Below are 26,203 nucleotides of genomic sequence, written 5' to 3'. Positions count from 1 at the left end.
ATCCATGAAATGAAAATTGTTTTTGAAATAATCACAATAAAAACAGTGCGATTTATTAAAAGTACACCATGATAGAATTTTGATAGAGACGAACTTTATTGTCTGTAGAGGACATTCATGTTATTAGCTGTTTACAGATTAAACAATATTAAATACATTTAATTGTGTTTTTGCTGTAAGGAGACTTTCTATGTCTGTGTAACCTTCCCTGCGATCTGGAGGGCTTTAGGGCCGTGAAGGCAGCGTCTGCATTCCTGTGCATTTAAATACCAGAGTGTTTATTGTGGCGATGAGAGCAGCACACCTTTCCACACCAGGAAGGAGGAAGACGCTCACCGCAGCACAGCGCCAGCAGCAGCAGCAGCAGCCGCTCTCCCTGCACCGCAGCCCGGCTGAAGTGAGCGTGAGGCGCCGCTCTGCTCTCCTCCTCCTCCTCCTCCTCTTCTTCCTCCGCCGGTCATCTGTCCATCCATGCCCGCCGTGTGAAGCCGCCCGGTCCGGGACCCCCAGCGCGGTGGGATGAGTTTTCTCGGTTTGAAGCGGAGCTTTAAGAGAAGAGACAGCCGACAGTGAGTAGAGGAGAGCCTGCAGGAGGCGGTGCTCGTCTCTCTGCGGCTCCACAGGTTGGACTCGTGTATCGTGTAGATGTGACACCGGTGACACCGCAGTGTGGAGCCCAGCCTGTCCTGGACAGTCTGAACCGGCTCACGTGTGACACACAATAAATCTGCGTTTAGAAAAACACAACAAATAACTTGGTCACGCGCAGAAACAATGCAGCAGCTTTAGTTTATGTGAAGGCTTCAGCCTGTTAGACAACATTGCACCTCTGACGTGGTCAGGCAGGACAAGACACATTTCACAGGCTGTTCCTTTCAGGAAAGATTACATTCACTCAGGATTTTAATTTAGATAAGTACATGATAATGACTTGCTTACTTGTGCTTATGCTGTCAGAGACTATAGCTCACGATAGAAATAGCTTCTTTTTTTTAATATAATTTCTTTGGCCACCTGCCTTTTTTAATCATTATATAGATTGTGCTTGTATAATTTTGCTCTAATATGCTTTTCTTTCTTGATAAACTATCTTATTTCTCTCCTTCCCATTGTGATTTTCACCTCTACCTCTTTGGTGACACAGCAATGCTGTAAAAGTACCACTGGTGGAGTACTTCAAATCTCCGACTTGACTTGTACTCGATTGCAAGTGAAAGTACTTAAAAAAAAATAAAAATACTTAAAAAATATTTCAATTACAAACACAAGTTCTCTTTAATCACAACTCAAACCTTTTGGTTACATTTCACACACATTTGATTGCAGTACCAATAAAAGTCATTCGGTTTAATGTACCAATATAAAATATCTACTGTCACACATAGATGCTTCTCACATTCTGGTAAACAAGTGTGAGGATGAATCAGAAACTTTCCCTGTAGAAACTGGCTGTAAAATCAAAGTGAGTCCTTTGAAACTGTCAATTGTTCATAAGAGTTTATTTGGAAAAATCCTTTAATTCCAAAACTGAATAATAAATAAATAATAACAAAATAATCAGGATCCATCAGATTTGACCTTTTGGAAGAGCTTCACTTTTGTTTTGGCTGCCGAAACACTGATGAGTCAGTACTAACTAGTACTAGTGTTTCATCGGAGCTGTCTCAACCTGAACTTTGACCTGTAGCAGCAACTACCGACAGTACATAGTTTATTCTTTAATCTCAGAAGGATTTATGATACTTCTGTGTTTTTACTCCAATGTACGTGCTCTTTTAGTTGAAACCAACGGAACACAGCAGCTGCATTTCATTTTGTCTCCCTTGCTGGCAGTTTCTCCTTATAATTAGATAAGTCATCAGCTGCAAAGTAAAGGTAATAACAGCGTGTTGAAGCTTGTTTAGCGTGTTATTTTCCTTCAGTCTCCTCATGAATTGACATGTCTTTTTTTCTTTTCTTTAGGCGCTTGCATCAGTTTGATTGGAAACAATTTATGTTGGACTTGTGTGGTGTTTTAAGGTTGCGGAGACTGCCAGTGTCACAGCTGATCTCCTTCACACCACCATGATAGACTTTCTTATGTTGGCTCCAGGCTGACCTCTGCCCTCTTCACAGGGATGCTGGGCAAGCAAGTGACACCCCCGAGAGTCCGGATTCCCCGAGTCGGTACGTTAACATTGTGCACTCCGTTGTTTGTTTGTTTGCTTCACAAAAGTCTGTGAGAGAGTACAGAAAACTAACGAACCCTAACCCAACCCAAGGTGCTAATAACATGCATTTCAGTCTTTTCATTTTTCTTACTGTCACTAAGACTGATGTTTTATTATCGTCGATCTCAGGCTGTCAATCATAAACAGCCCAGACCTGGATCCAGTCATCACAAACTTCAAGTGAGTCTCTTTACATTCAAAGTGGATTATAAGACCATTAAAAAAGTCCTCCTGAGAAACTCTCCATTTATTTACTCGTGCACTGTTTTAACTACTTATTCATAAACTTTGCAGCAAGACACAGCCCCACAAAGGTCTGATCTCATGGAAGTCCAGTTCAATAAAGTCCAGTTGATAAAATCTTGAGAAATCAACAAAGCTTTGTCAAAAAATCAGAAGCGAGGGAGTGTCCACACATATCAGTGTTCACATTTCTATGGCTTTCCTGATCAAGTTGCTCCAACAATAGCTGGCCTTTCAGTGGGTTTTCATCCCTCCAGATTCTCCTCTTTTCTCTAAACAGACTCGATTCTGTCCCTCCGTTTCAGGTTACAGCTCCCAGGCAATGAAGATGCTCTGGGTTCAACAAATCCATCAAATGGGTAAGACCAGGCACAACACAACACAACACAACACAACACAACACAACACAACGCAGTCAGAATGTAATGTAATAGGATTTGTGTCATTGTTAATGTGAAATAATGTAACGTAATTTATTGTCATGTAGTGTTTGGAATTGTAATGTCATATAGCATAACTACTACAAAGCTGGATATCGTCTCAGTGAAGTAACTTCAGGGTTGGCCTTGGGCTTTTTGACAGTAGTCAGCTTTAATCAAAGTACAACGCCAGGGTAACTCATGCCGAATGCCTCACCTGCTCCTCAGAGCTCGAGTTTAAATTGTTGGAGAGAAACAGCCAAGTATCGTGGCTGTGTTATCAGTTCGTCATAGATATACTTTCTTCTAAAGGGAAGTTTAGTTCGTAGCACAATTTCATGCATGTTTACTAATTACGACCTTCCCGTTTCCCAGGCTTTCTAATGACTATTGCCCACTTTGAAATAAAGATGATATCGTGACCTTAAACAAATATATGAAAAAGTTACTGCGACAAGAAACTACATAAAACCTTATAGTCTATTTATTACAGCCTGTCTAGTATTGACCGTATGCATTCTATTGTCCACTATTATTTACAGTATAGGATTTAATTCATTTAATTTGTTGTCCATAATTGACAACTTTTTCTTGTCCTGGATGGTTCCTTTTGTTTATCTGCTATATCATTGTTTTCTAAGAGCTGGAAAGAGTACTAAGATATAATACTTCAGTGAAATTACAATTGTTTTGGCAAAATTTTACTCAAGTACAAATAAAATTACAGTCTAAAAATGTACTCAAGTAAAAGTAAAACCTACCTTTTTATTTTTAGCATTTTTACTGATATGATATGATTGAACATGTTGGGCAGTACAATACTTAAAAAAAAACTGACTTAAGTAATAGTAAAAATACAGAGTTTAACAAAAATGACCTATAAAAGTAAAAATACACAAAACATTAGAAGGTTCTTTGTCTTCGCACAGTTGATTATGGTTTTTGTTTTCACATTGACGGCTCAATTAAGAATCAAGTGTATTCTCATGTGTGGTCGTTTACAGAAAAACCTCACTGTTGTGTTGTACGTAACAGGTTTTAGACGTTTCAGGTCTATTGTTTTACATTTACTATGAAAACTATTCCATAAGCTTTCCTGGTGTATCAAATCAATTCTCACTCCCTTAACCCCATGACCCAGTGGTCTGGTCTCCTCACATCCAGATGAAAGCACCTCTAAAATATGTTTCCCCTCATGTGTCTGCGGTCGATTGAGCTGCTTTGCTGCAGCGACTGCGTTTGTAAGCAATAAATATGTCATATATGATGAGCACATAGACGCGGTCACATGAGCGTTATCTGCCTTGGTGTCAGCAGAGGTACAAACTATGTGTGTGTGTGTGTTTGCTTCGGAGCACAGCTACTTTGCATTTAATGCTTCCCTCTGAGAGGAAATAGTTTTCAATCCAACTATGAGACTTTATTATAGAACTTTCAACAATTTGCAGCACTGAGGAGAAAACACATCTGCGTTTCTGTGTTTAAAAACGTCAACGAGCTTCGGGTTGTTTTAGTACAAGTTTTCATTTGATACATAAATATGTCACCTGCTGATCATGAAAAAGTCAGTAGATAGTCCAAAAAGCAGAACAACGGTAGCATTATATGTTTTTTGCATCTTTTTTTTTTTTTTTTAAATCAAGAGATTTTAGGGTTTTCGAGTAATTACAAAATAATAGTGATATATGTCAATTTATTGTCATTTCGTTTTATTGTCATCTTCACATGTGTTCGACTGTTCCCTCTCAGACTCCTTCTCTTGTCAGGGTATAAAAGGCCCAGATGTAAGTAGAACTTATCTGAACTAAAGCCTTACTGTAGCTCCACTCATAAAAAGCCAAATGTTTACTTGTGGTTTTCCAGTCAGATGCCTCGGTGCAAACTGTGAGAATGACTTATGAAGCACATCGCATCTTTCATTATTACCAATATTGAGTTAAACTGCTCATATGAGATGCCAGTCACGTCAGTCCTCTCTGATATCGCCTGATGGTGTTTTCCCCTCTCTCTCTCTCTCCCTCTCTCTCTCTCTCTCTCTCTCTCTCTCTCGCTCACACACAATCACACACTCATATACACACACACACCCCCACATACACACGTGTAACTGTATGACAATCTGCTGTATATAGTGATCTGGCATTGTAGCTTGTGGCACTCTGCCCACATTACATTCATGGCTTCAGTTCAGTCTTGTTGTGCTGAAGTGCAGCATCGATGTCCTCCGTTTCTGAGCTCTGCAGTGTTCAGACTCTGCCTCTGCAGCACCCCAGAGCGCCAGCTCGCCCTGCAGCACAACAGCACATTTTACTCACATCTTTTAAAAAAACCTCACTGTTTTTGTTCACTTAGAAAAGTTATATTTTTGAAATTGATTGCTGCTCATTTCTCCTGCTCTGTCTCATTCCCTCCTCGTTTAACACGTTAATGAATTGAAGTATTAACCTCAGGCAGTGAGTTGTAGGTCATGTTAGCACCGCCCCCGATTCAGCATGGGCCAATAGGAGCAGAGACTGCAATATGTATGATATGCCATAAGGTGTGTGTGTGTGTGTGTGTGTGTGTGTGTGTGTGTGTGTGTGTGTGTGTGTGTGTGTGTGTGTGTGTGTGTGTGTGTGTGTGTGTGTGTGTGTGTGTGTGTGTGTGTGTCAGTCAGTCAGATAGACTGCATTCTCTACTCGTGTGATAGTCATCCCAATCTTATTAAGAGCTGCTGTTGCTGCTACATCCTAACCCTCCCTCCCTTCTTCTCTCACTAACTCACTCACTCATTCATTCGTCTCTCTCTCTCTCTCTCTCTCTCTCTCTCCCTCTCTCTCTCTCTGGCTCTCTCTCTCTCACCACACTGCCCTTTTGCTTCTCTTCTTGTTTCTGCTGCTACCGAGAGAGACACAGATCATTATACCGCAGGACTGAGGAGGCCTCAGGCTTGCCTCTTCTTCTGCAAATTCCTTCTCTCATCTGCCTCTTTTTGTTTGTCTTGCCTTCCTCACACACACACAAACATTTTGCCAGATGAAAATGTCAGAACAGGAAGAGACTCTGCCAAACGGGTAAGACACTGTCTTCATGTCGGGATGACGTGTGTTTGCTGTTGAACGCTTCGTGCGTATGTTTCCTTTTACTTTGCTGTCATCATAATGTGTTTTGAATGTGACACTCAGGCATGTGGACAAACTTGCTCATTTTGTAGTCGCCGGTCGATGCAGTGAGCCGTTTGAACATTCTACACCGGCCGTACTGAATGTGTTGAAAGCCCTGTGAACCACACTCGATAAACTAATGCTTCGTCACTGTTGTGCTGGGTGCTGGGTGCTTTCACATGAGCACTTGCAGGAGTGTGTTCAAGAGCAAGCGCTGTGTGCCAAGGCTTTGTGTATGCGTGTGCATGTGTGTGCATTTGTCTGATAGTGATCATCATTGTGCAAGTTACCCCTCTGGAGAAATTAAGACAGAATTTCTGACTTGCTGACTTGAAACTCAATTAAATCATCAGGACAATGTGGGCTGTGCACATCCTGAACCTAACAAAGTCTCCCTGTTGTGGTGGTTATCAGGGCTTTTCTCTCATTACACTCAAACTGTCATGTATTCCTCCCATTTAAAAGACACAGTCTTATATTGTGGGCATAATGAATGACGGCTTCCTTTTTTTCTTTTCCGTATCCTCAGGCTTCACATTTTATCAGGCGTACACTTGAGAAAACTTTGTTTTCCTGTCAGCCAAGACGATTCATTTGGTTTCCAACTTCAAGGAAATGAAACAAATACTTTCTGATTGTTATGCTTTACTAACCCTGGCAGCAGGGAAGTGCCTCTGATGACAGTTCTTTAGATCTAAGCAAGAATTTGAAAACATAAAAACATGCAGGCGAGATCTGTTCTGTTTTTCACAGTGGGTTGATTTCATGCTCGATAAAGCGTCATGTTTTCATCACACGGGTCAAAATTTGGGGTGAAGCTGGGCCATCTTTAAACAAGTGATTTTACTCAAACATGGCTTTTAAGTTTTGGAACTTAAAATATTTTAGGGCACAACTTAGTTGTAGACTTCAGGTTAAAATTAGTGTTTGGCTAAATTCAGTCCGTAGTGGCTCTGTTTTTTTACAAGTGGAGGTTCAGGGAAGGTCCCTGGACTGAATGTAATGGCTGAAGATTTGTTTGATATAAGGACCGAAAGTTAAACGGGTGTTGTTATCCAGTGTGTGGCTGCTGTTTTACCTCTCGAGAAAGCTCTGGTTAAACTGGTTTTATTGACGGCGTCCACTGTAGAAAGACATGTGACTCTCCAGCATGATCACAGTCATAAATGTTTATACGATACCTTCAATTGTTTTTGCTCACCTCACGCTTGGCTTTATTATTGGTTGTAATCTAGATTATGTTAGTGCCAGATGAGCTTCAGATTCTCCATCAGATGACCTGGTTTATCATTTCATCTAATATTCTCATTTTACAAACTTAATACAAGTAAACAAACTGCAAATGTTATGTGCCTTAAAAAATAATAGAAACTTTAAAATCTCATTTGATCAAACAATTGTTAGTTTATGTGGCTTCGGTCGTCTCTGTCCTGTTTTTAAGGCGCTCGGCTTGCTGCCGATCATATGGTAACACGACAGTCAGCCGCATGTCATTAGGCGGAGCAGCACCAGTGTGTGTGTGTGTGCTGCTTTAGCATGGGGGTGGCGTGTATGGGACGAGTTTAAAGTCCCAGTGTGTTTCTAATGGACAGGAATGTAAAGTCTATTAGTCACTGCTCTTACACACATTAGTCGTAGCTGTGTTTGCACACTTTCTGCTATTCCATTCGATTCCTCTGTGTTTGCCTAATGCTTGCAGCTGACGTCCTGCAGTTTGAGTATGAGAGGCGATTCTGACTGCTGGTGGTGTGAGAGCGATTAAATACAAATGAAAAGCACTTGCTTTGCCCAGGGAATCAATACAGTGCATTACAGAGCTCCAAGCTTCTTTTTAATAAAGGCATGGTGAAATGTGCCACGTTTTTTTTTCTTTCGAAATCTCTTTCGAAATATTGTCTCTTAGTGTAACAAATGAGTTATAATGTAGTGAGAACAATTACCTCACTTAATGCTCTGGAACATTCTCATAACCCTCCTGTCAGCCACTTACTGATCTGTTTTCTGCTCATTAAGCCAGCTCTTATCTGTTTCTCGTGCTGAGGGCAGTTTGAGGGGGAAGAATTACTTTTAAAATGAGTGTGATCACAGGCGGAGAAGCCTCGTGATGGAGGAATAGTATAGGATTCTATGTCATGACTTCAGCTCAGTTTGGCCTCGTTCTACACTCGTCACGTGAGGCTCATGTGCACCATGTAATGAATCGAGAGCAACAGTATCATAGTGTCATCAGTCATTCAGAGCATCTGTTCTTCATGCATAAGGACAGATTCTGTTCAACAGGGATCCTAGAACCAGTTTTTTTGTTTTCATATATTTAAATTTTTTTCATAAAAAATGTAGGCAGTGAAGTGAGGGATGTAAATTATGCTAATTCACTTTGTAATTTTGCAGTGTCTTGCAAATAGAAACATTACCAGCAAAAGTTTCCCCTCGAGGTAATTTGCCTGGCTGGAGCAGCCTGCCCGAGCTTCTGTTTCTATCATGTACATAAAGATGCAACCAATGAATGAAATAATATTCATTATACTATGAATGTTGAATATTTCAAATAACAGAAATGACCTGTGATCATTCCGGCCGCTGAAAAAAAGCTGCTGTGATGAAATACTGGAATTTTTGTGAAGTACTGTAACGGTTTTTCATTCTTTAGAAACTGAAATAAATAAAACAAGCAAAGATGGGAGACATTTTTATTTATGTGTAATACATCTAAAATATATGGATGTTTCATTCACAATAAATCATAGGAAAAATGTACTTACCTACTGCGTTGTAGTTTTTTGAGTTGCACCTGAACAGCTGTCTGTTTAATTTGATTTAATTTTATTTTATTTTAATTATTGCAATCAGCTATCGAAGCTGCCCTTTTGATTATGAGCAGATGTTATTGTGAAATCTCTACCTTGGATGATGTTTTTTCTGCTTATTATAATTGAGCTTCGTCGTTTGTTTTGGTTGTGCAGGTACTCACAGTCCAGCCTGTCGCTGTCTCTGGAGGACTGCATGGCCGCCCTGGATATGTTCCACAGAAATGACTTTGAGGGGGCGCTGGCCCGCCTCCGATCCAAGTAAGAGCACTCACCTGGCTTTTTGCTTTCAGTAAACAATATATTGAGTCAAAGCCTTTTACACAGCTCTGCTCTGGCTTTCTCCGACATTATGGAGAGAGAAACGGCACGATGTGCATGTTATAGTACAAGTAGTTTCTTTTGTTATGGGGGAGATGTAATCACGTCCTGGATCACCGTCGCCTCAGTAGGATTTCTAAATTAAAACTGGTACACACACACACACACACACACACACACACACACACATAAAATCGGCATCCTTGTTGTTGTCCAGGTCCGGTAATGTTATACTTTTACCATAAATACAAACTGAATATGAATTTTTAACTTGAATAATAAAGTGATGTCATGTGCACACGCATGAAATAAAACTAAATATTGTCTTTGATACTGTGATCCACGTGCGAGAGGCACAGATCATCACCATTAAAGGTTTCATTTGAGAACAACTCATATACTGTATATAGAGAAACACAAAGTTTTGGCATCCTATTAATGTCGCTCATGAATTCATTAACGTCTGTGTTGAACTGATGTTGTCAGCTACGTTGATCCTTTCACTTTAATTCTGAATCGTGACGATCACAACAGCCAAACACAAAAACTCTATCTCACACTGCCTCGATGCAGCTGTTCTGTTTATTGTCCTATCTCTCATGTCAAGTTATCCATCATAGATTTTAACAAGTAATGAGTCAATTTTGAAGCTGTAAAGAGTACAAACATTTGGGTTTAAATAGGAGTAAATCAACTTCTAGTAAATATAGGTAAATAAACAAACCACATGTGAAGTTTCCTGTGTCCCATTTATCACTGAGGCTGTGAGGAGCTTTCTTTAGCTTTGAGGCCAACACCTGGCTGCTGAAGCTCCCACCGAACTGCCCGCACTATAGACTCATCAGATAACCTACTTTTGTTGATTTGATGCACGTTTTTAAATTAAAACCTGATGACCGTTGGTGCAGTGCTTGGCGTTCCTCCCTCATAGTGAGAAAATTGTGGGTTCAGTAACAGACCAAGCGTGGATTTTCCAGTTTGTCACACACTTGAGGAGGACACAGAGGTTTCTGTGACTACATAAGAGCAAGCTGATATTTTACATCAGGCGACTCTGTAAGTTAAGATACATGAAGTCCCTCTCCAGATTAACGCTCCTGCCTCGAGCTTTGTAGACCAACACACAGGGTCATCAAGTTTCTTCTTTGTCCCCTACGTATTATCAGTACCTTTATCACATCGATGCTATTTTTCCCCCCTCTGTCTCTCATGTCTCGGGCAGTGGACCACTCCTTTGGCCCAGTTTAGTCTGTTCAGAGCTGGATTTACAGTACAGCACATTAGCAGCTCCCTCTCAACTGCTGATCTGTTTGACTGATGGGATTTCTTCAGATTTCACCAGTCAGATTAAATATTCAGTGGAGTGTCGGCCCATAAAAGATAATATGCTTCAATGTTTAAATTAGACTTTTTCACATATTTCACCCTGGAGGGAAACCGATCTAATTTATTCTATAAACACCTCCAGCCGCTGCCAGCTGAGGCTTGACAGTCTGTCAGCCATATCAGTGTCCTGATCTCTTATGTTACATTCGCCCTTGCCTTCAAGTTAAGCATGTTTAGTTGGAGCTGTTTTGAAAGATGGTTGAGCTTGAATCAAGATAATGTGAAGGCTGCCGTGATGATATAACAGTTAGCACTCCTCTGTCACAGCCCAAATATCCCGGGTTCAAGTCTGGGCATGAGTGACCTTCCAAAGTTCTCCCTTGCGTGTTCTCCCTGAGTGGGTGTTCTCTGGGGAATCGGGTTTCCTGACACAGGTGAAGCTCGGTCTACACTATGTTCCCGGCAGCCACGGCAGTCCCGTTCGCCCGAAACACTGAATGTCCTCTGTGTGTGTGTGCATGCTCACTGTGTTTGCTCTGTTATGGACTGGTGACCTGTCCAGGGTGGAGCTGGCTTTTATCTAGAGACGGGCTTCAGCACTCCGCAAGTGTGATAAAGGCGTACAAAAGATGATTGAATTGAATTGAAATGGTGACTAACAGCATGGATTGAATGGAACCTTCTCTATTTTCACAAAACAGATCTACAGGTAGACAAGATTCAATGATGTCGTGTTTTTGTTTGTTTTTTGTTCAGCACAAACCTAAAAGAAACGCATCTTTTGAGTGTGTAGGGTTTGAGAAATACTCCTGAAGACAAATCCTTTGTACATCTTTTCTTTTCTGTTTGTTTGTTTGTTTGTTTTCCATTAGATGCAGGTTGTTTTTAAAAGAACTGGGTTTAACTTGCTTATTGATCCCAGAAGGGAAGTTGATTGATTGGCCACATTTTCTGGATGAATGTGTCATCTATATTTGAGAAAAAGCTTTTTTTTTTTTTTACTGAATTCACCACTGATTCACTTTATTGCCACAAGCTTCCCACGGTGCATTTGTGGCTACATAGCATTCATAGTGTTCTAAACACTTTCAGTGAAGTTAGAAGACAACAATCCTTGACATTTCTTTTTTTTCCTGAAAAATATTTTAATAACGCTGCCGATAGATATTTTTTGATCTAAGTAGTCAGTATTGAAATCTTTATGTTAAGTTGCCGAGTGTGCCACAGGAAAAGACACAAAGGATGGACTATTATGTGACAAAGCCACTTAAACAACCCGGGACAAAGATTGCTGAAGCGTATCCTGTGAGGGAAGAAGCTCCACACAAGTCTGAACAGTATTTCTTGTATTTCAACAGAAAGATTGTCACAGGGAGTGACAATCACAAAGCAGCTGCAAGAAAACAAACAAACAAAAAAAAAACCACCTTACAAATAACACTGCAGTAAGAATGCTTTGTGAGTTTGAGTCTTTCAAACAGCTTCTGAAAAGGCATCTGTCATATCAAGTCAATAATTTAGTGCTTCTTGGTATTTGGTGCATATTCTTGGTTTGTATTTTGTATCTCGTGAATATATCTATTTTTTGGGGGGGGGTGATTCTCTTGTATCTTAAGACCCAGCTACTGACTGGCATTGCGAATCAGCTGAGGCTATATTTAGTGTCGAGCATCACTTCATGCTACATATTTCTCTTATATATAGGACCCAGTCAGCTATTCCCTCTCACGGGGATCATCCAACTTGTCCTGTAAACATGGAAAGTTTTTATACTGAATTCTCTTTGTGCTTCAACTTGGATTCAGTACTCTTCAGATCAAGACTCAATCTCACGTGCAAAGAGGAACATGATTCCATATCAATCAATAAACATTTAAAATGATGGATTAAATATATCAGTTATTTTTTTAGGGGGGGGATACTTCAATATGTCAGTGTCAGTGTAGTTCCTGTAAAACTTTACAAGAGGTAGATGCAAATGTAAAGGTCTGTGCACGCAGTCCGATGTCAACATGTTCTGAAGCCGTCGCTATCACTTTTCTAACTCAGGTGGTGTTACATAACTTCTGCTCCTGTATTGTTGGGTTCAGACATTTGAGACAAGAAGCTGCAGAGTCATTTGCAACGTGACAAAGTGCTTTCGATTTTTTATTTTTTTTTTCTTGATCAGCCCTCAAATCCCAGAGCGATCCAACAGCGGGCTTGGCTGTATTTACCAGTTCTCTGTTCAAACATGCAGTGAAGCCATGCTCAGCCTTAACAGAGCAATCTGACTGCGGTCCTGCCCCATTCCTTTCTGCTCTTGCAGAAACGGGCATGCCAATGTTCACAGTTATGATGTTCACGACAGTAGCTCACCGAGTTGTGGTGATCATTTTTAGTTGGCGTTCTCTGCTTTTGCCTCCCATAGGTTTTTGTGACGATAAATAATATATTATTCTTAATTCCGATACTTAATCATTTGACGCTTACAACGCCGACACAGTTTCACTATGTAATCACAATCTAAACCAGAGAAAGCTGCTGCTCGTTGATCAGCTCAGGTTGAAGTGATGCTCTCGTCATGACAACACTTCCTGGTCGTTAACGTGTGTGTGCACGTGTACAAGAACTCTGTACAAGGTGTGTCTGCACACATGATTTTTTTCCCCCCAGAAATAACAAAGAAACTCCTCCCTTGTGTCGAGAACATTGAGGTGAAGAAATGTGGCAGACTGACATGAGCATCAGAGGAGCAACACTCACTTAGTGTCACTTAGGTCTAATGTGCCGAAGACTCGCGTAAAAATAGGTGAAATTGTTTAAATCCCAGCCTCTTTCAGCACGGCTGAACACTTGTGATTTGACCTCACAGTGTCTTTGAAGTTTTCTCTGCTCATGTTGGGCTATTGTCCAACATAATGTTAGAAATTGCGATGACGGAAAAGCTCCGGTTCGACGCTCCTCCGCCTTCTCTGACTGCACTTTGTTATCTGGTTGAATTAGCAGTTGAGGCTTCGTAAACAATCTCACTTCTGCTTTACTAAAGGACTTATCAATTTCTACACTCACATTATTTTATGACTCATAAAGTTGTCATGTCAAAGATGAGAGGGGGATGATATCTATATACAGTACATTGAAGAGCAACTTTGGGGGATTTAAAAATGATGTGCTGGTTGGTTTCCTCTCAGATAAGCATGGATGTAATACTTCAATCTCATTGATGGATTAAATCTTTTTAATGTGCGCATGACTTTTTTTGCTCTGTCTAGTGTGGTAATAACATTAACACTAAAGCCATTTTAAGTGTGGTGGCTTGTTTATATTTGGTTTACAGGAGCAGGCAATCTGCTTAAAGCAAATGAATTGTACGTGACTGAGCAAAAAAACGTTTTCGCGTCAGAGTATCACATCACAGAGACTCGTCACATGAGTCAAACTGTGGCAGACATGCAGACCAACAACATTCTTCTCTACACACCTCCACAGAACCATTGTACTCGGATTCTCTATGTGCACTTTTTGTGTATCCATATGGGTTCTAGGTACAATGTGGAGGTAAACACAGAATACATAAACATATTTCAATCATTAACACTGACTGTAGTGGGGCAGCTAATTGAAGATGTTTTCTCTGTTGTAGTTCTTCTTTGTTATCTCATTTATGTTGATTAATTAGCTGAAGTGCTAATTGTTTAAAACGGGTACCACAAGTTTCCATTTTTAAAACTAGTTCAACCAGTGTGGCTACTCCCAAAAAATGTGCGAAACTAACATCTAAACCTTATCAGATTAAAACCCATAGAACAGCTCTGGTTAAGTAGAGGGTGTGTGACGTGTTCTACCACCAAGTACAGATATAAATAGACACTGTTTGCTTTCGTTTTTGTTGTATGGTGATAGTTGGTCTTCCTGTTCTTCAGGGGTGCCTGTCTGTGAATTCATTTATGCCCATCCTCGCTCATTGCATAAATGATCTCCTTGTTTATAAAAGTGATTTAGTTTTTTTTCCATGAACAGAAACAATTTCTTTTATGAAATATTTTTTTCCATCTTCTTTTAATCTAAATGTGCCTGAGCTGTGGAGCTGAAACTAAATATTTTGTTTTGTCTATTTTCTTTTATTCACAGGGCTAAAGACAGCATGTACCACGCATTGACCTATGCCACCATTTTAGAAATGCAGGCTATGATGACCTTTGACCCCGAGCACATCGTGGCTGCAGGAAACACCATGAAGGATGCACAAGCCATCTGTCAGCGGTGAGACTTCCATGACCGGTGACGGAGCATCTTTAGTTCCTTTAAGTAGAGTCAGGAGCAGAAGTTTTTTTTTATCTTTTGAAGTTATGAAGACACAATGTGGGAGAAATGTCATGCTTGTAAATTCAGTATTTCACAAGAGAAAAAGGTTTGACAGTTGGGCTATTGTGCACTTTCACCTGTTCAATTTATTACCAAGGTCTAAGAGTATCTTAAAATGTATTTTGCTGACTTATGCCATTTGAAAGAAGACAGAAGGAATGGGTGAGTCTGCTTGATGTTTTAGGAGTTTGATGGTTTTACCAAGTAATATAAATTAATGGGGATAGATATTTATTTGTTTAAATCAAAAATAAAATGAGGCAACAAACATGGGGTGATTTCTTTTCTATACTGAAGTGATGAGAATCGCCATTCAACCTTTTCCAATGAGCAGGATGTCTACCGTTCATGACAGAGCAAGCCCAAAGAGACACTGTAATGCTCAACAGGCCTTAAGAAAAATATAACGAATATGAAAGGCCCATAGGTAAACTTAGTGTGAGTCGAGGGTATTGACCGCTACACCACTGTGCAGCTCATATTAATATAGTTTTGGTATAATTTGTTGAAAAGACTGAATTAGAGTGTGAACCTTGTTGTAGTTAAATTTTTTTTATGTAGTGATGGAGATATTTTTCTATTTTATTCCCATTATAAAGGGTTAGGGTTCCATAGGTTGGGGGCTAAGTGGCTGAAGGCTCGGGACCCCATGGTGGCCATGTCGGCCGGAGGGGCAGTGAGCCTGAGAGAGGAAGCAGACCTGGCAGATCAGTTCTGGGCAGCAGTGTTTTGGACCATCTGGACTTTATGAAGGGACTTGAGGGGGAGACCAGACAGGAGGGAGTTGCAGTCGTCCAGGCGGGAGGTGACCAGGGCGTGGGCTAGTAGGCAGTGCTGCTGGGTGAGAGGGAGGGGCGAAGGCGGTCAATGTTATGCAGGTGGACGTTGGCTGACCGAGTGATGTTATTGACGTGAGCTTGGAATGATAGTGAGTTGTCGAGGATGACACCCAGACTCTTTAGCGCTCCTTGATACGTTTGTGACGACACTGGAAATTGAATGCACAACTGGCACGTTTTCTCGCAGTAACTTCATTCTGCAGCGGGGCATCATCCTGTTTTACTGAGGCAGAGTCAGTGACCAGAAATGCTCTGCAGGAAGAAACCAGTGAATGTTTTCATCTGCTGATGGTCTGGTGTCTTCTGTCTTTTCCACCAGGCACCGCAAAAAGTCAAGCTTCACCAAAACTTTCACGGAAGGTCAGTGACATCAATTCACTGTGATGAACTAAACTGTCATTATGTGTATTTTTCTTTTTTTAATAATATTTTTGTGGTTTGTATGTGTGAATTTCTAAGCGTTAGTGAATGTGAGACTTCACGGAGTAGATTTATAAAGTGTTAAAGAGCGCGCATGCGTACTGCAGCCTGGCGCCTTCAGCTCTCCAGCTGTCTGAAGATAAATGTATAATTTTCACCTCAGACGAACTTCATGCTGAGGTTTGCTATGCGGAATGCCTCCTGCAGAGGGCAGCACTCACCTTCCTTCAGGTCAGAGCAATGACAAGTCAGAATATCTGGGGTTGTTTAAATACTTCATCATACTTCACACTTGATCTCATCTTTCCTCAGGATGAAAACATGATCAGTTTCATCAAAGGAGGAATCAAAGTAAGGAACAGCTATCAAACATACAAGTAAGAATCTTTTCAATGTCTTTTTGACATTTTTAACTATTTTCTGAAAAATTTCACTCTTTTAATATGTTTCTACTACCTGTTTTCTGTTTTTCTTCCCCTATTAGAGAGCTTCACACTGTCCTCCAGTCCGCTGGATACAGTCACGGTGACAATCATGGCCATTTTGAAGGTGGTGTTAAATTGGGAGTGGGTGCTTTCAATCTCGTAAGTAAGAAGTCTGAATGTAACCTTCTGTGTAATGCTCACAATAATAACATTTATCTATATAGAAGGTTTTAAAACCATTGCTTCAAAGCACTACACAACAGTTAATATAAAAATGACATGACAGCCGTGAACAAGTTTCAGCCAGGGAGCCTTTGAAATGACTCATTTCATTAGTATATTGAATATTCCAGGGATCAGGCTATGCAGAGCTATAAACTGAAGAGTACATTTAAAAAATCTAAATAGACTTGAAAAATATTCTACCTCTTTATATATTTATAATGAGGAACATACATGGATGGCACTTATAATATTTGTTGTTGTTATTAGTTGTTTTTTTTTTTTAACCAATGAGAATAAAGACTATTCTCATTGTGATTCTTCTCTAAACCCCGAAATGCTCATCAGCTGCTCCTTTAGGGACGGGCTAAATGAGGACCAACCTCACTGTACAAATGAGCACATGCTGTCTCTGTGAATTAATGTCCATTTAGCTTTTTATTATTTTAGAGTTACATTACAAGTAGCTCCATTTTAGTATCTTCATTGAGTTTACTTGTCATCTTCAATGCTGTATTTGGTTTTGGACCGAGTCAATTTATTCCCCTTCTCTTCACACTGTGTTTGTTGTAGAATGAGATGATGCGTCATTTATTCCATTGTGTCAATTTCTAATACTATCCATATTCATTTGTGCTCACAACGAGGTATTTGCTCATGATAAGTTTCTTCTGCAGTGAGAAATATTTTGGTCAGGTACTTATCCTTTACGCTGATAGGTTGTGTTGAAATGACCTTTTAGCCTCTTTCTAATCCAATGTAACAACGTGCTTGAATGCTCATAAAGAAAGACATGTAAAGACAGAGGACAAGGTGACCGTAACATAAGACTCTACATATGTGCCGTAATTTCCAGACTATAAGCCACTACTTTTTTCACAGGCTTTGAACCCTGCCACTATTACACTAATACAATGATGCTGCTAATTTATGGATTTTTACGGGTTAACGGGCTTCATGTCGCCAGATTCTAGTTCTGTATGTCGATTCATGCTGTTTTGAGCGCCTCTAGTTCTCCAAAACGTGCCCTAATCACTATCAGCAAATAGCTGATAAAATACTTTATCAACAGAAATAAAACCCTTGGAGAGTATTCTCTCTCTATTTTTTCTCTCTCTTTCTCTCTCTCTCTGAGTCTGTCGCTCTCTCTGTGTCAAGTGCGGCCTTGTTTTTTTTCTTTTTAAATTTTGCTGGTTCGGCCTACATTCAGGTGAACTCAATAGTCTGGAAAATGTGGTTATTAAACATGCAGTTTTTTGTTTGCTTTTCATGTAACACAATAATTTTACACACTTAAATTTTAGGGGTTGTATTTGCTTACAAGCGTGTCTTTTAGTACAAATAAAAGTTGTTCAATTTGCTTTTAAATTCCATTGTTTGTCTTTTTCCTGCAGATGATTTCCATGTTGCCCACCCGAACGCTGAAGTTACTGGAGTTTGTTGGTTTCACTGGGAATAAGGTGCGTCCTCTAGAGATGTGAGATCCTGGCATCTCAGGCTGAGTGACACTTCGTCAGAGAAGTTTAGGCACAGGGATGTATTCCTTTGCTCTATGTGTTGCATTCCCTCGGCCAATACAACTTGAGAACTATGTGAATACGTAACTAATCATCTGTAAGACTACAGAACAACTTGTTTAGGGCTTCACTGTTAAATCTGACTATGATTGATAATGAACTGAAACATGGGATAATAACATTAAGTTTCTTTTGTTATGCAGATCATTATAATGTCTCCAGATTTTGACTCTCTGGTATTTGAACTATTCATGATTTTGTCCTTACTTAATTAAGGTAACAGCATTGCTACTTGTGGTCAGTCACAAATAGATTGCCGTTTCTGCATGTGTATTATTGCTATGACAAATTCATCTACTAGTTGATTCAGAAAACCTGCCTGCTTATTCTACATATCTTGTAGCAAGGGCTTTTGCATAGTAACCAGATTTTAATATCTACTCAGAACGCCTGAAGGTAATCCGGCAGACATGCAGACACTGTCTGTCCTCCAGCACACCCTGACTGAACCCAGAACAATAATGCAAACATCAGCAGTGTCGTCTCTGTGTGATGGTCTTCCTGGGTATTGAGCAGCAAATCCAGGACATAAATTGAATTTGGATTCTGTATGTTAGTCTGTGCTTGTGTGTGCTTCCAAGCACATGGGTGGCGACCTAAATCTGATTGTAGATAACCCCAAAAAAGTTGTGTAACTACAGGAACAAATGTGACGGTCTCTATCAATGAGCCATTGTGTTTTTATCTATGGATATGTTTTAGTGACGAGCTACGGTTACAGGTAGGCAGGGTTAGCAGAGGAAGGCATAAAAATCTAAATATCTTAGCCGACTTTTCTTTTTGTCAGTGTTTTTATATCCGTGAGCTTGTCTGGGAGATTGCTTTGTTCCATGGCCTAATTTTGTATTGTGTGTGTGTGTGTGTGTGTGTGTGTGTGTGTGTGTGTGTGTGTGTGTGTGTGTGTGTGTGTGTGTGTGTGTGTGTGTGTGTGTGTGTGTGTGTGTGTGTGTGTGTGTGTGTGTGTGTGTGTGTGTGTGTGTGTGTGTGTGTGTGTGTGTGTGTGTTCATGCAGGAGTTTGGTCTCCAGCAGCTTCAGGAGGGATCTTCAGAAAGCACATTTAGGTCCTTCTTATGTAACATGCTGCTGCTCTGTTATCACACATTCATGAGCTTCATTCTAGGTGAGCAATGGGAAATATTCACACAAATATGCAGCAGATACGTAGATGAAAAACAGAGATGGTTTTCTTTTTGACTGTGTTTCACAGGAACTGGAGAAGGAGATGTTGACGATGCAGAGAAGCTGCTTCAGCCTTACCTGAAAAAATATCCAAAGGTTTGCCAAAGGGAGAATCTGTATTTTCGTCTTGATTTATAAATTTTTTTACTCGAAATTGCCAAAACATAATCCTTTGTATATCTTTCCAGGGATCAATCTTCTTGTTTTTTGCTGGTCGAATAGAAGAGATTAAAGGCAACTTGGATGCAGTGAGTAACTTTCTCATGGTCCACCCTATTGTCCCACATATTTTTCTTATGGTATATATATTTATTTTATGACTAAAATACAGTTAGGCATGTCAGTTCCTGTTACATTTTGAAAATAACAAACTGACTTCTTTTTTTTTTTATTTTGTAAAGAGTTGTAACAGGCAGATGTGAACAAATTTGCTTTTGGGTACATTTTTTGCGAGACGAATAAAGGATCATTCATTTCCTGCTTATATTTATTTCCATTAATTTATGCTTTTCTCTGACCTGTGACATACGTGGCCGGTGTTCACTAGACACCCTTCCTGTAACTGGGTAAATATGAGAAGTTGAGAGTCCTTGTGTGTTTTGTGCGTGTGTTTCTGTCAGGCTATCAAGCGTTTTGAGGAGTGTTGCGAGGCTCAGCAGCAGTGGAAGCAGTTCCATCACATGTGCTACTGGGAACTGATGTGGTGCTTCACATACAAGAGGCACTGGAAGATGGCCTACTTCTACGCTGACCTTCTCAGCAAGGAGAATGCCTGGTCCAAGGTGGGATTCCAATGTGTGCCGCCGATGTGGCAAATGCAAATCGGGATTTATTGCAGTCCTGATAAAACAGGTCAAAAAATTATTAATATAATCAAATGGAGATGATTTTTTTTTTTTCATCTTAGTGAAATCCTAAGACAAAGTGGCTGCTGTGTTTGTGCCAATGGTGCGCTTTTTTATTGTTTCTGTCCTCATCTCATTTATAAAAAGAAAGTGGAGAATGCAATAGTAACCACATTTTCCCCTTCCTCAGGCTACTTATGCTTATATGAAAGCAGCCTACCTCAGCATGCTGACTAAGGACGACTGCCTCACCTTCGGAGAGACTGAAGTAACTCTATTCAGGTACAAACCAAGACGCTACTGAAATTACTCATGACACTCAGGGTGAAACAGAGATGAGTATGCAACTGTGACAGTTATATAATGACGTCGTAGTGACATCTTCAGGGTAGGACTGTCCTTGGTCAATAAGATCAACCTTACATGAGGTGTTATTATATCATTTTCAGCCTTGAGGACAATGTTGTCCTTTTTTTGTTTTTGTTTGTTTACATTAAATTCTATTTCTGGCTTAAAGTTACACAAATGTTTCGTCATGATGCACACAATTATGGGGACAACATTATCTGCTCATCCCAGAAATACATCAAACTTCCATACTGTTTCATCAGTGGAGAACACCCCCATACAGGAAGAAACGGCCAAACTGTGCTCAGAACAGCCTCCAAGTCCAGATTTGGACCTGGCATGTTCTCTCTGTGAGGCGATAGTATGACAATAGTACTACGACCTCAAGCTAATTGTATTTACAAATGTGACACCTTTTTTTTATAAAGGCAACAAACTAGTATCATAGGATTTTCTTCTAGACTTTTCGTGCCTTGTTTATGTTTGTTCTGCATTATATTTCAGGCAGGTCCCGGGTCTGAAGCAGAAAATAGCAGGAAAGTCATTGCCAACCGAGAAGTTTGCAATCAGGAAAGCTCGCCGCTACTTTGCAGAAAACCCTGTTCCTGTCCCTGCTCCTCCACTGGTCAGTTGTGAACTGGGCTGCTGCCTGTGGTGTTGCATTTCAAAAAAGTTTTATTAGCTGTTTGTCCCCTTACGCTCTGTAAGCTCGTGCCACGAGATTTCCACTCATCGGCAAGAAGCTGACTGTGATACATTCAGGAACGCTGAGCTCAAGGAACTGAGCTCTACTAGTTTGACCATTTGCATAAACAACTGCTCACTGGCTACATTATGTCATACAACAAGGTTGTGATTCAGGTTGATATTAACGTGCAAAATCCTCATGAGTCCTCCGGAGTCTGATTAAAATGTCTGACTTTGCCCCTTGAGGCTGCAGCACTTCTGACAGGATAAAGCCAGTGTGGATTTGAAAGTCTGTGCGCCTGTTTTTCAGTTGGTAATGATATAGGCCTTTGTACTGTGCATATTGCAGGCTGCGGCAGATATTGATTGGATTTACCAACCACTCCCATTACGTTTTATGAATCTAGAACACATATAATGAGACATACCTGTATTAAAGCTGTTAATGGCCCAAGCTTTGTCACATAAAATAATCTGAGATTGAGTTTCATCAATACAAAGGTTCTGATCATATGCTGTGCATGAAATATGTGTGTTTTCTTAGGAGATGATGTACATCTGGAACGGCTATACAGTCATTGGAAAACACCGAGACCTGACGGAAGGCATGCTGAAAACACTGGATGAAGCGCAGGCTAAACTGGAAAGCATGCCAAGTATGATGAACAATTAACTACTTTCACAGACAAGACACTGGTGGAATATAAGAGAAAGTTTATTTCCTCTTGAATTGAATTGTGCTATGTATGTTCAATATTAGCTTCTAATTTGAATATAATGTATAGTAAATCAATAAAGCTTTGAAACAGTTTGTTAGAGTTACATCTCGTGTCATCTGTGTGTTTCTTTCTGTTTCTGACAGGAACGGAGTTCTCCATAGACGATCAGTGTTTGCTGAGCCTCTTGAAGGGTCTCTGTCTCAAACACCTGGGACACCGAGACGAAGCTGAACACTACTTCACCCTTGTTCTCTGCAAGTAAGCCTCCCCCAATCACACACACAGTCATGTAAAGTACACTGCAGAGATAATAGAGGAAAACAGACATTTCTTTATTCAGGGATGTTAAACGAGCAGCCCTTGGGTCAAGACTGACCTACGTAGAACTACATTATAAACTGTACTGTAGAAAGAATTACAAATGTCAGGATTATGTTATTTACATTGATTCATATTTAAATAAAGGTTACAAAGAATACCAATCACCAATTATCAATTGGAACTAACTGCTATTCCTAATTTGCCCACTGTGGGTCGCACTCTTTTCAGTGGGCAACAAAACACTGAGCCACAAGAGTGAATTTGAAGCTGTAGTGAAAGCGAGCTACATTCATAGGCAAGTAAAATTATATATTAGCGTGAAATCCAAACAGTGAGGATGCCTTTGGTAAAACAGTGACACTTGAAGGATTTCTGCAGTTTGAAATGCACAAACTGCTATATTAAGTCTGAAGACAATCACCTTAACAAAGAAAACTACTTTATTTTCCTTTAAAAAAAAAGGAAAATAAAAAAAGAGAGGTGTCCTTGTATAACCAATGTGCCTGTACGCTTTTGAGAAAGATATATTTGTTCCCAATGAATGACCTGTGCCACCATGTTTCCCTATTGCCTACAGTGAGACTCAGATCAAGTATGACCACTACCTGGTTCCCAATGCCCTCCTTGAGCATGGCCTGCTTTGTCTGGAGCAGGGTAGAAGAGATGAAGCTATCAAACTGTTAGAAACAGCAAAGTAAGTCTCCTAAAAACTTCTAGTTGGTCGTTACTCCCTTTTACATTGACACTTTCAAATGAAAGAACATAGAATGTTTATTGTGTACATAACGTAAACCTTTAACTTCAAGCGATCACTTTTTAGAATTGTATTCCCAATGATATATAACTTCTTTTATTCATTTTTGTAGTTTTAGATCATTTTAATACATATTTGAAAAGTATAATGACTGTTTTTCTTAATCTCATTGTGCATTGTTTCTGTTATTTTGGTTTAGGTTTTTGTCCCAATATGGTTATAAATGAGTTGTCTTTCTTTGTTCCAGGCAAAATTATAAAAACTACTCAATGGAGTCACGGACACACTTCCGTATTCAGGCTGCTCTGCACAAGGCCAAGGGCACCGGGGAGAATGGCATTAACGTACAATCCGGCAAATAACAGACAGAGGAGGCACACTTGGACAGAGACAGCTTTCTGCAGTCCCACAATGCAAAACTCAGAGCAGACATGCCCCGCCTGTCTGGCCGGGTGTCTTTTTTTTGTTTGTTTTTTTTATTTCAAGTATTGGGGAAGAGGGACGTTTTTTGTTTTTTTTTGTCTCGAGTGTGTCAACCTTGTGGGCTTCTGCATCTTCCTGTGGCCTTGACTGGTCTAAGCAGATTTGCTCTGCCTCTTCCAGAGATATGTTACAAAAAACTTCACTTGTATGTGTGGTTTAAATTAGAGACTAATAGAAAAATGTGCCTATATTTATGAAATGTTGCTTTTAGCAGGCTTATTTGTCTTGCACTTTGCCCACTGATAAAGGGTGCACTAGAGTAGAAATCAAGGTCAGCTTTGTGTCCTCTCCATACTTCAGATTATCTACACTATACGTCTGAATAAAAATGGGCCGGGTCCCGTGATACAGGGGAGTCGTACACGATGAAGCTGGAGTTCCACACATCCCTCATCTTAATAACCGACACTAAATCCTCTCAGCCAGCAACAGTCGTTCACCTTGTTGGTTCAAAACCTTCCCACTTTTTGTTTAATTGACATGAGAAGGTATTGCTTTTTTTTGTTTTTTTGTCCGAGCACATACAATCAGAATAATTTCTGTTGCTCCTATTTTCAATGAAGAGCCCTGTGCCAGAGTGACAAAGAAACCATAAAAGGCCGATATTACATCTCCTGTCACCAAAGTACTCGTTTACAGGTTGTATGTATTGTAAGGATGAATTAGGAGAACAAGATGATGAATGGGGTACAACGATGCAATCACACAACATTGCAGATGATTGGCATTTGTCACTAAGGTGTTGACATTCTCAATTAATACAAAAGTGAACAAAATAGATAATAATGCTGAATTGTGGAGTTTCTTTTTTTTTCACAACATAATCATTGATTTTGTGGGATTGTTAGAGTAAGTGAGCATTAATTGGGGATTTTACTCTTTTTTGCTTTTTAACTCTTTTAATTTCCATAAAATGTATTGAAACAATCAAAAACACGTTTGTTATAATGGAATATTCGTATCCTGTGTCCTTCTGAAGAACTATCACATCTGAAATTCTGATGTGTGAACATTTACATCAAAAGGCACACAGCTTTGTAAAAACTGTGTGTAAAAACTAGCCAGCCAAGCAAACTCTCCAGAATATACAGAAAAAGAAAGACTGTAAAACTTGCGAAGAGAGTTGTTCTTTACATTTATATCCTGCAAAAAGCACCTTTTACACAAATTGTCCCGTTTTAAGAGGACAGATGAATGTGTCTTTTAGAAAGGCAGACTTCCTCCTTTTTTCCTACTGGTGTGTGGGACAGACTCCAGCAGCACTTGAGCCTAAACAAACAGGCCATTCACAATGACCAGTGAGAGGATGCGTGCTTGTTTGCCTGCTGCATGTTTAGTAGGTGAAGGAGCTCTGACCCACAACCACTACAATCTCCCTGTTTCAAGAACATCCTCCTCTGCTCAAGTTTCAGTGCTGTGTCCTAAAAAAACACCTATAGAATATCCTGTTTGTCTTTTATGTCCTGTATCAATGATATAGGGACTACTTATGATTAGATCAATGTTTAAGTAATTGGAAAGGCTCTGTACTTGTAACAGGGAATTCAGCACCTACAAACTCAGATGGTGTCTCATGTTTGAATTCAGAGCACTACTGATTTATTCATGATTAGCGGTAGCTTTGATGAAGATGATGAGTAAGAGCCAGTTTCTTTCGTTTTTTTATCTTTCTTTTTTAATGGTGGAGGAAATAACAGTCTTATTATTATCATTCTAACAGCAATTGCTTTCCTGAAAATTCCAGTCACAAAAACAATTTACTTTTTAATAAATAGTCAAGCTAATATTTCTTTTTTTTAGCCTCTAGTTTAACATGTGTACCCAAAAAATATTCTAACCAAATTCAGTGGCATTTGCAATGTTTTCAAGCTGCGTATGATCCTGGGCATGGCTACCACTGAGCAGAATTACATTCTTGTACATACCGAATGTTTCTGTTGTAATTTAAGATGAAATAATGAAAAGCAACTAAACATTCCAGTTTTGTCTTGTCTTTTTTGTGTGTTGACTTGCCATTACACAACTTATCCATCCATCCATTTTATCGAAAACCGTTAAGGGGCGTGGAGCAACGAAGAGCAAACACAGAGACAGACAACCACACACACTCACATTCACATTTAGGGGCAATTTAGTGTCACCAATTAACATCCATGCATGTGTTTGGACTGTGGGAGGAAACCCTCACACACCCAGGGAGAACATGCACACTCCACACAAGTATTTTAACCCGCAACCTTCTCGCTGTGAGGTGAGAGTGCAAATCATTGCTCCACCATGCAGCCCAAATTGTACATTATGAAGTGGAATAAATCCCAAAACAAATGAGCTCTGCTATCCACCAGACTCTTGCCCTGGTGGCTCATCGCATGGCAACCAGGGATATTGAATAAAAGATTACACACTCCATATTTATTTCAAAATACACAAAAGGGACTTCAATTCAGTCACGGGTGAAGAAAAGAAAGTGTGAGATCGAGAGAAATAGCTTGAGGCCAGCTTTGGGATAAACAGGAATGAGCAGAAATTGCACTTACAAAGCCTCATTTATCGATTCGAGCTCTGTG

General features: G+C 39.9%; 1 protein-coding gene across 2 annotated transcripts; it reads left to right on the top strand.

The window, feature by feature from the left end:
• The first annotated feature begins 308 nt into the window (after positions 1-308).
• On the top strand, positions 309-25,615 carry ttc39a (tetratricopeptide repeat domain 39A). 2 transcript variants are annotated; one of them, XM_080474124.1, is made up of 21 exons: positions 309-569; positions 2,116-2,166; positions 2,340-2,390; positions 2,759-2,812; positions 8,979-9,083; positions 14,583-14,714; positions 15,975-16,015; positions 16,239-16,306; positions 16,388-16,452; positions 16,560-16,659; positions 18,117-18,182; positions 19,312-19,420; positions 19,508-19,575; positions 19,668-19,727; positions 20,100-20,261; positions 20,515-20,606; positions 21,177-21,297; positions 21,904-22,015; positions 22,222-22,336; positions 22,977-23,093; positions 23,401-25,615. In XM_080474124.1, the coding sequence occupies exons 1-21, from the start codon at positions 520-522 to the stop codon at positions 23,513-23,515; spliced, it is 1,854 nt and encodes a 617-aa protein (XP_080330250.1). In that variant the 5' UTR covers positions 309-519; the 3' UTR covers positions 23,516-25,615. The 2 variants fall into 2 exon arrangements, with proteins under 2 accessions (XP_080330250.1, XP_080330251.1); XM_080474125.1 differs by lacking the exons at positions 309-569; positions 2,116-2,166; positions 2,340-2,390; positions 2,759-2,812 and adding an exon at positions 5,763-5,925.
• The last annotated feature ends 588 nt before the right edge of the window (positions 25,616-26,203 follow it).

Source organism: Lipophrys pholis, assembly GCF_963383615.2.
Source record: "Lipophrys pholis genome assembly, chromosome: 10".
Taxonomy (NCBI): domain Eukaryota; kingdom Metazoa; phylum Chordata; class Actinopteri; order Blenniiformes; family Blenniidae; genus Lipophrys; species Lipophrys pholis.
This window is presented reverse-complemented; position numbering and strand designations above follow the sequence as displayed.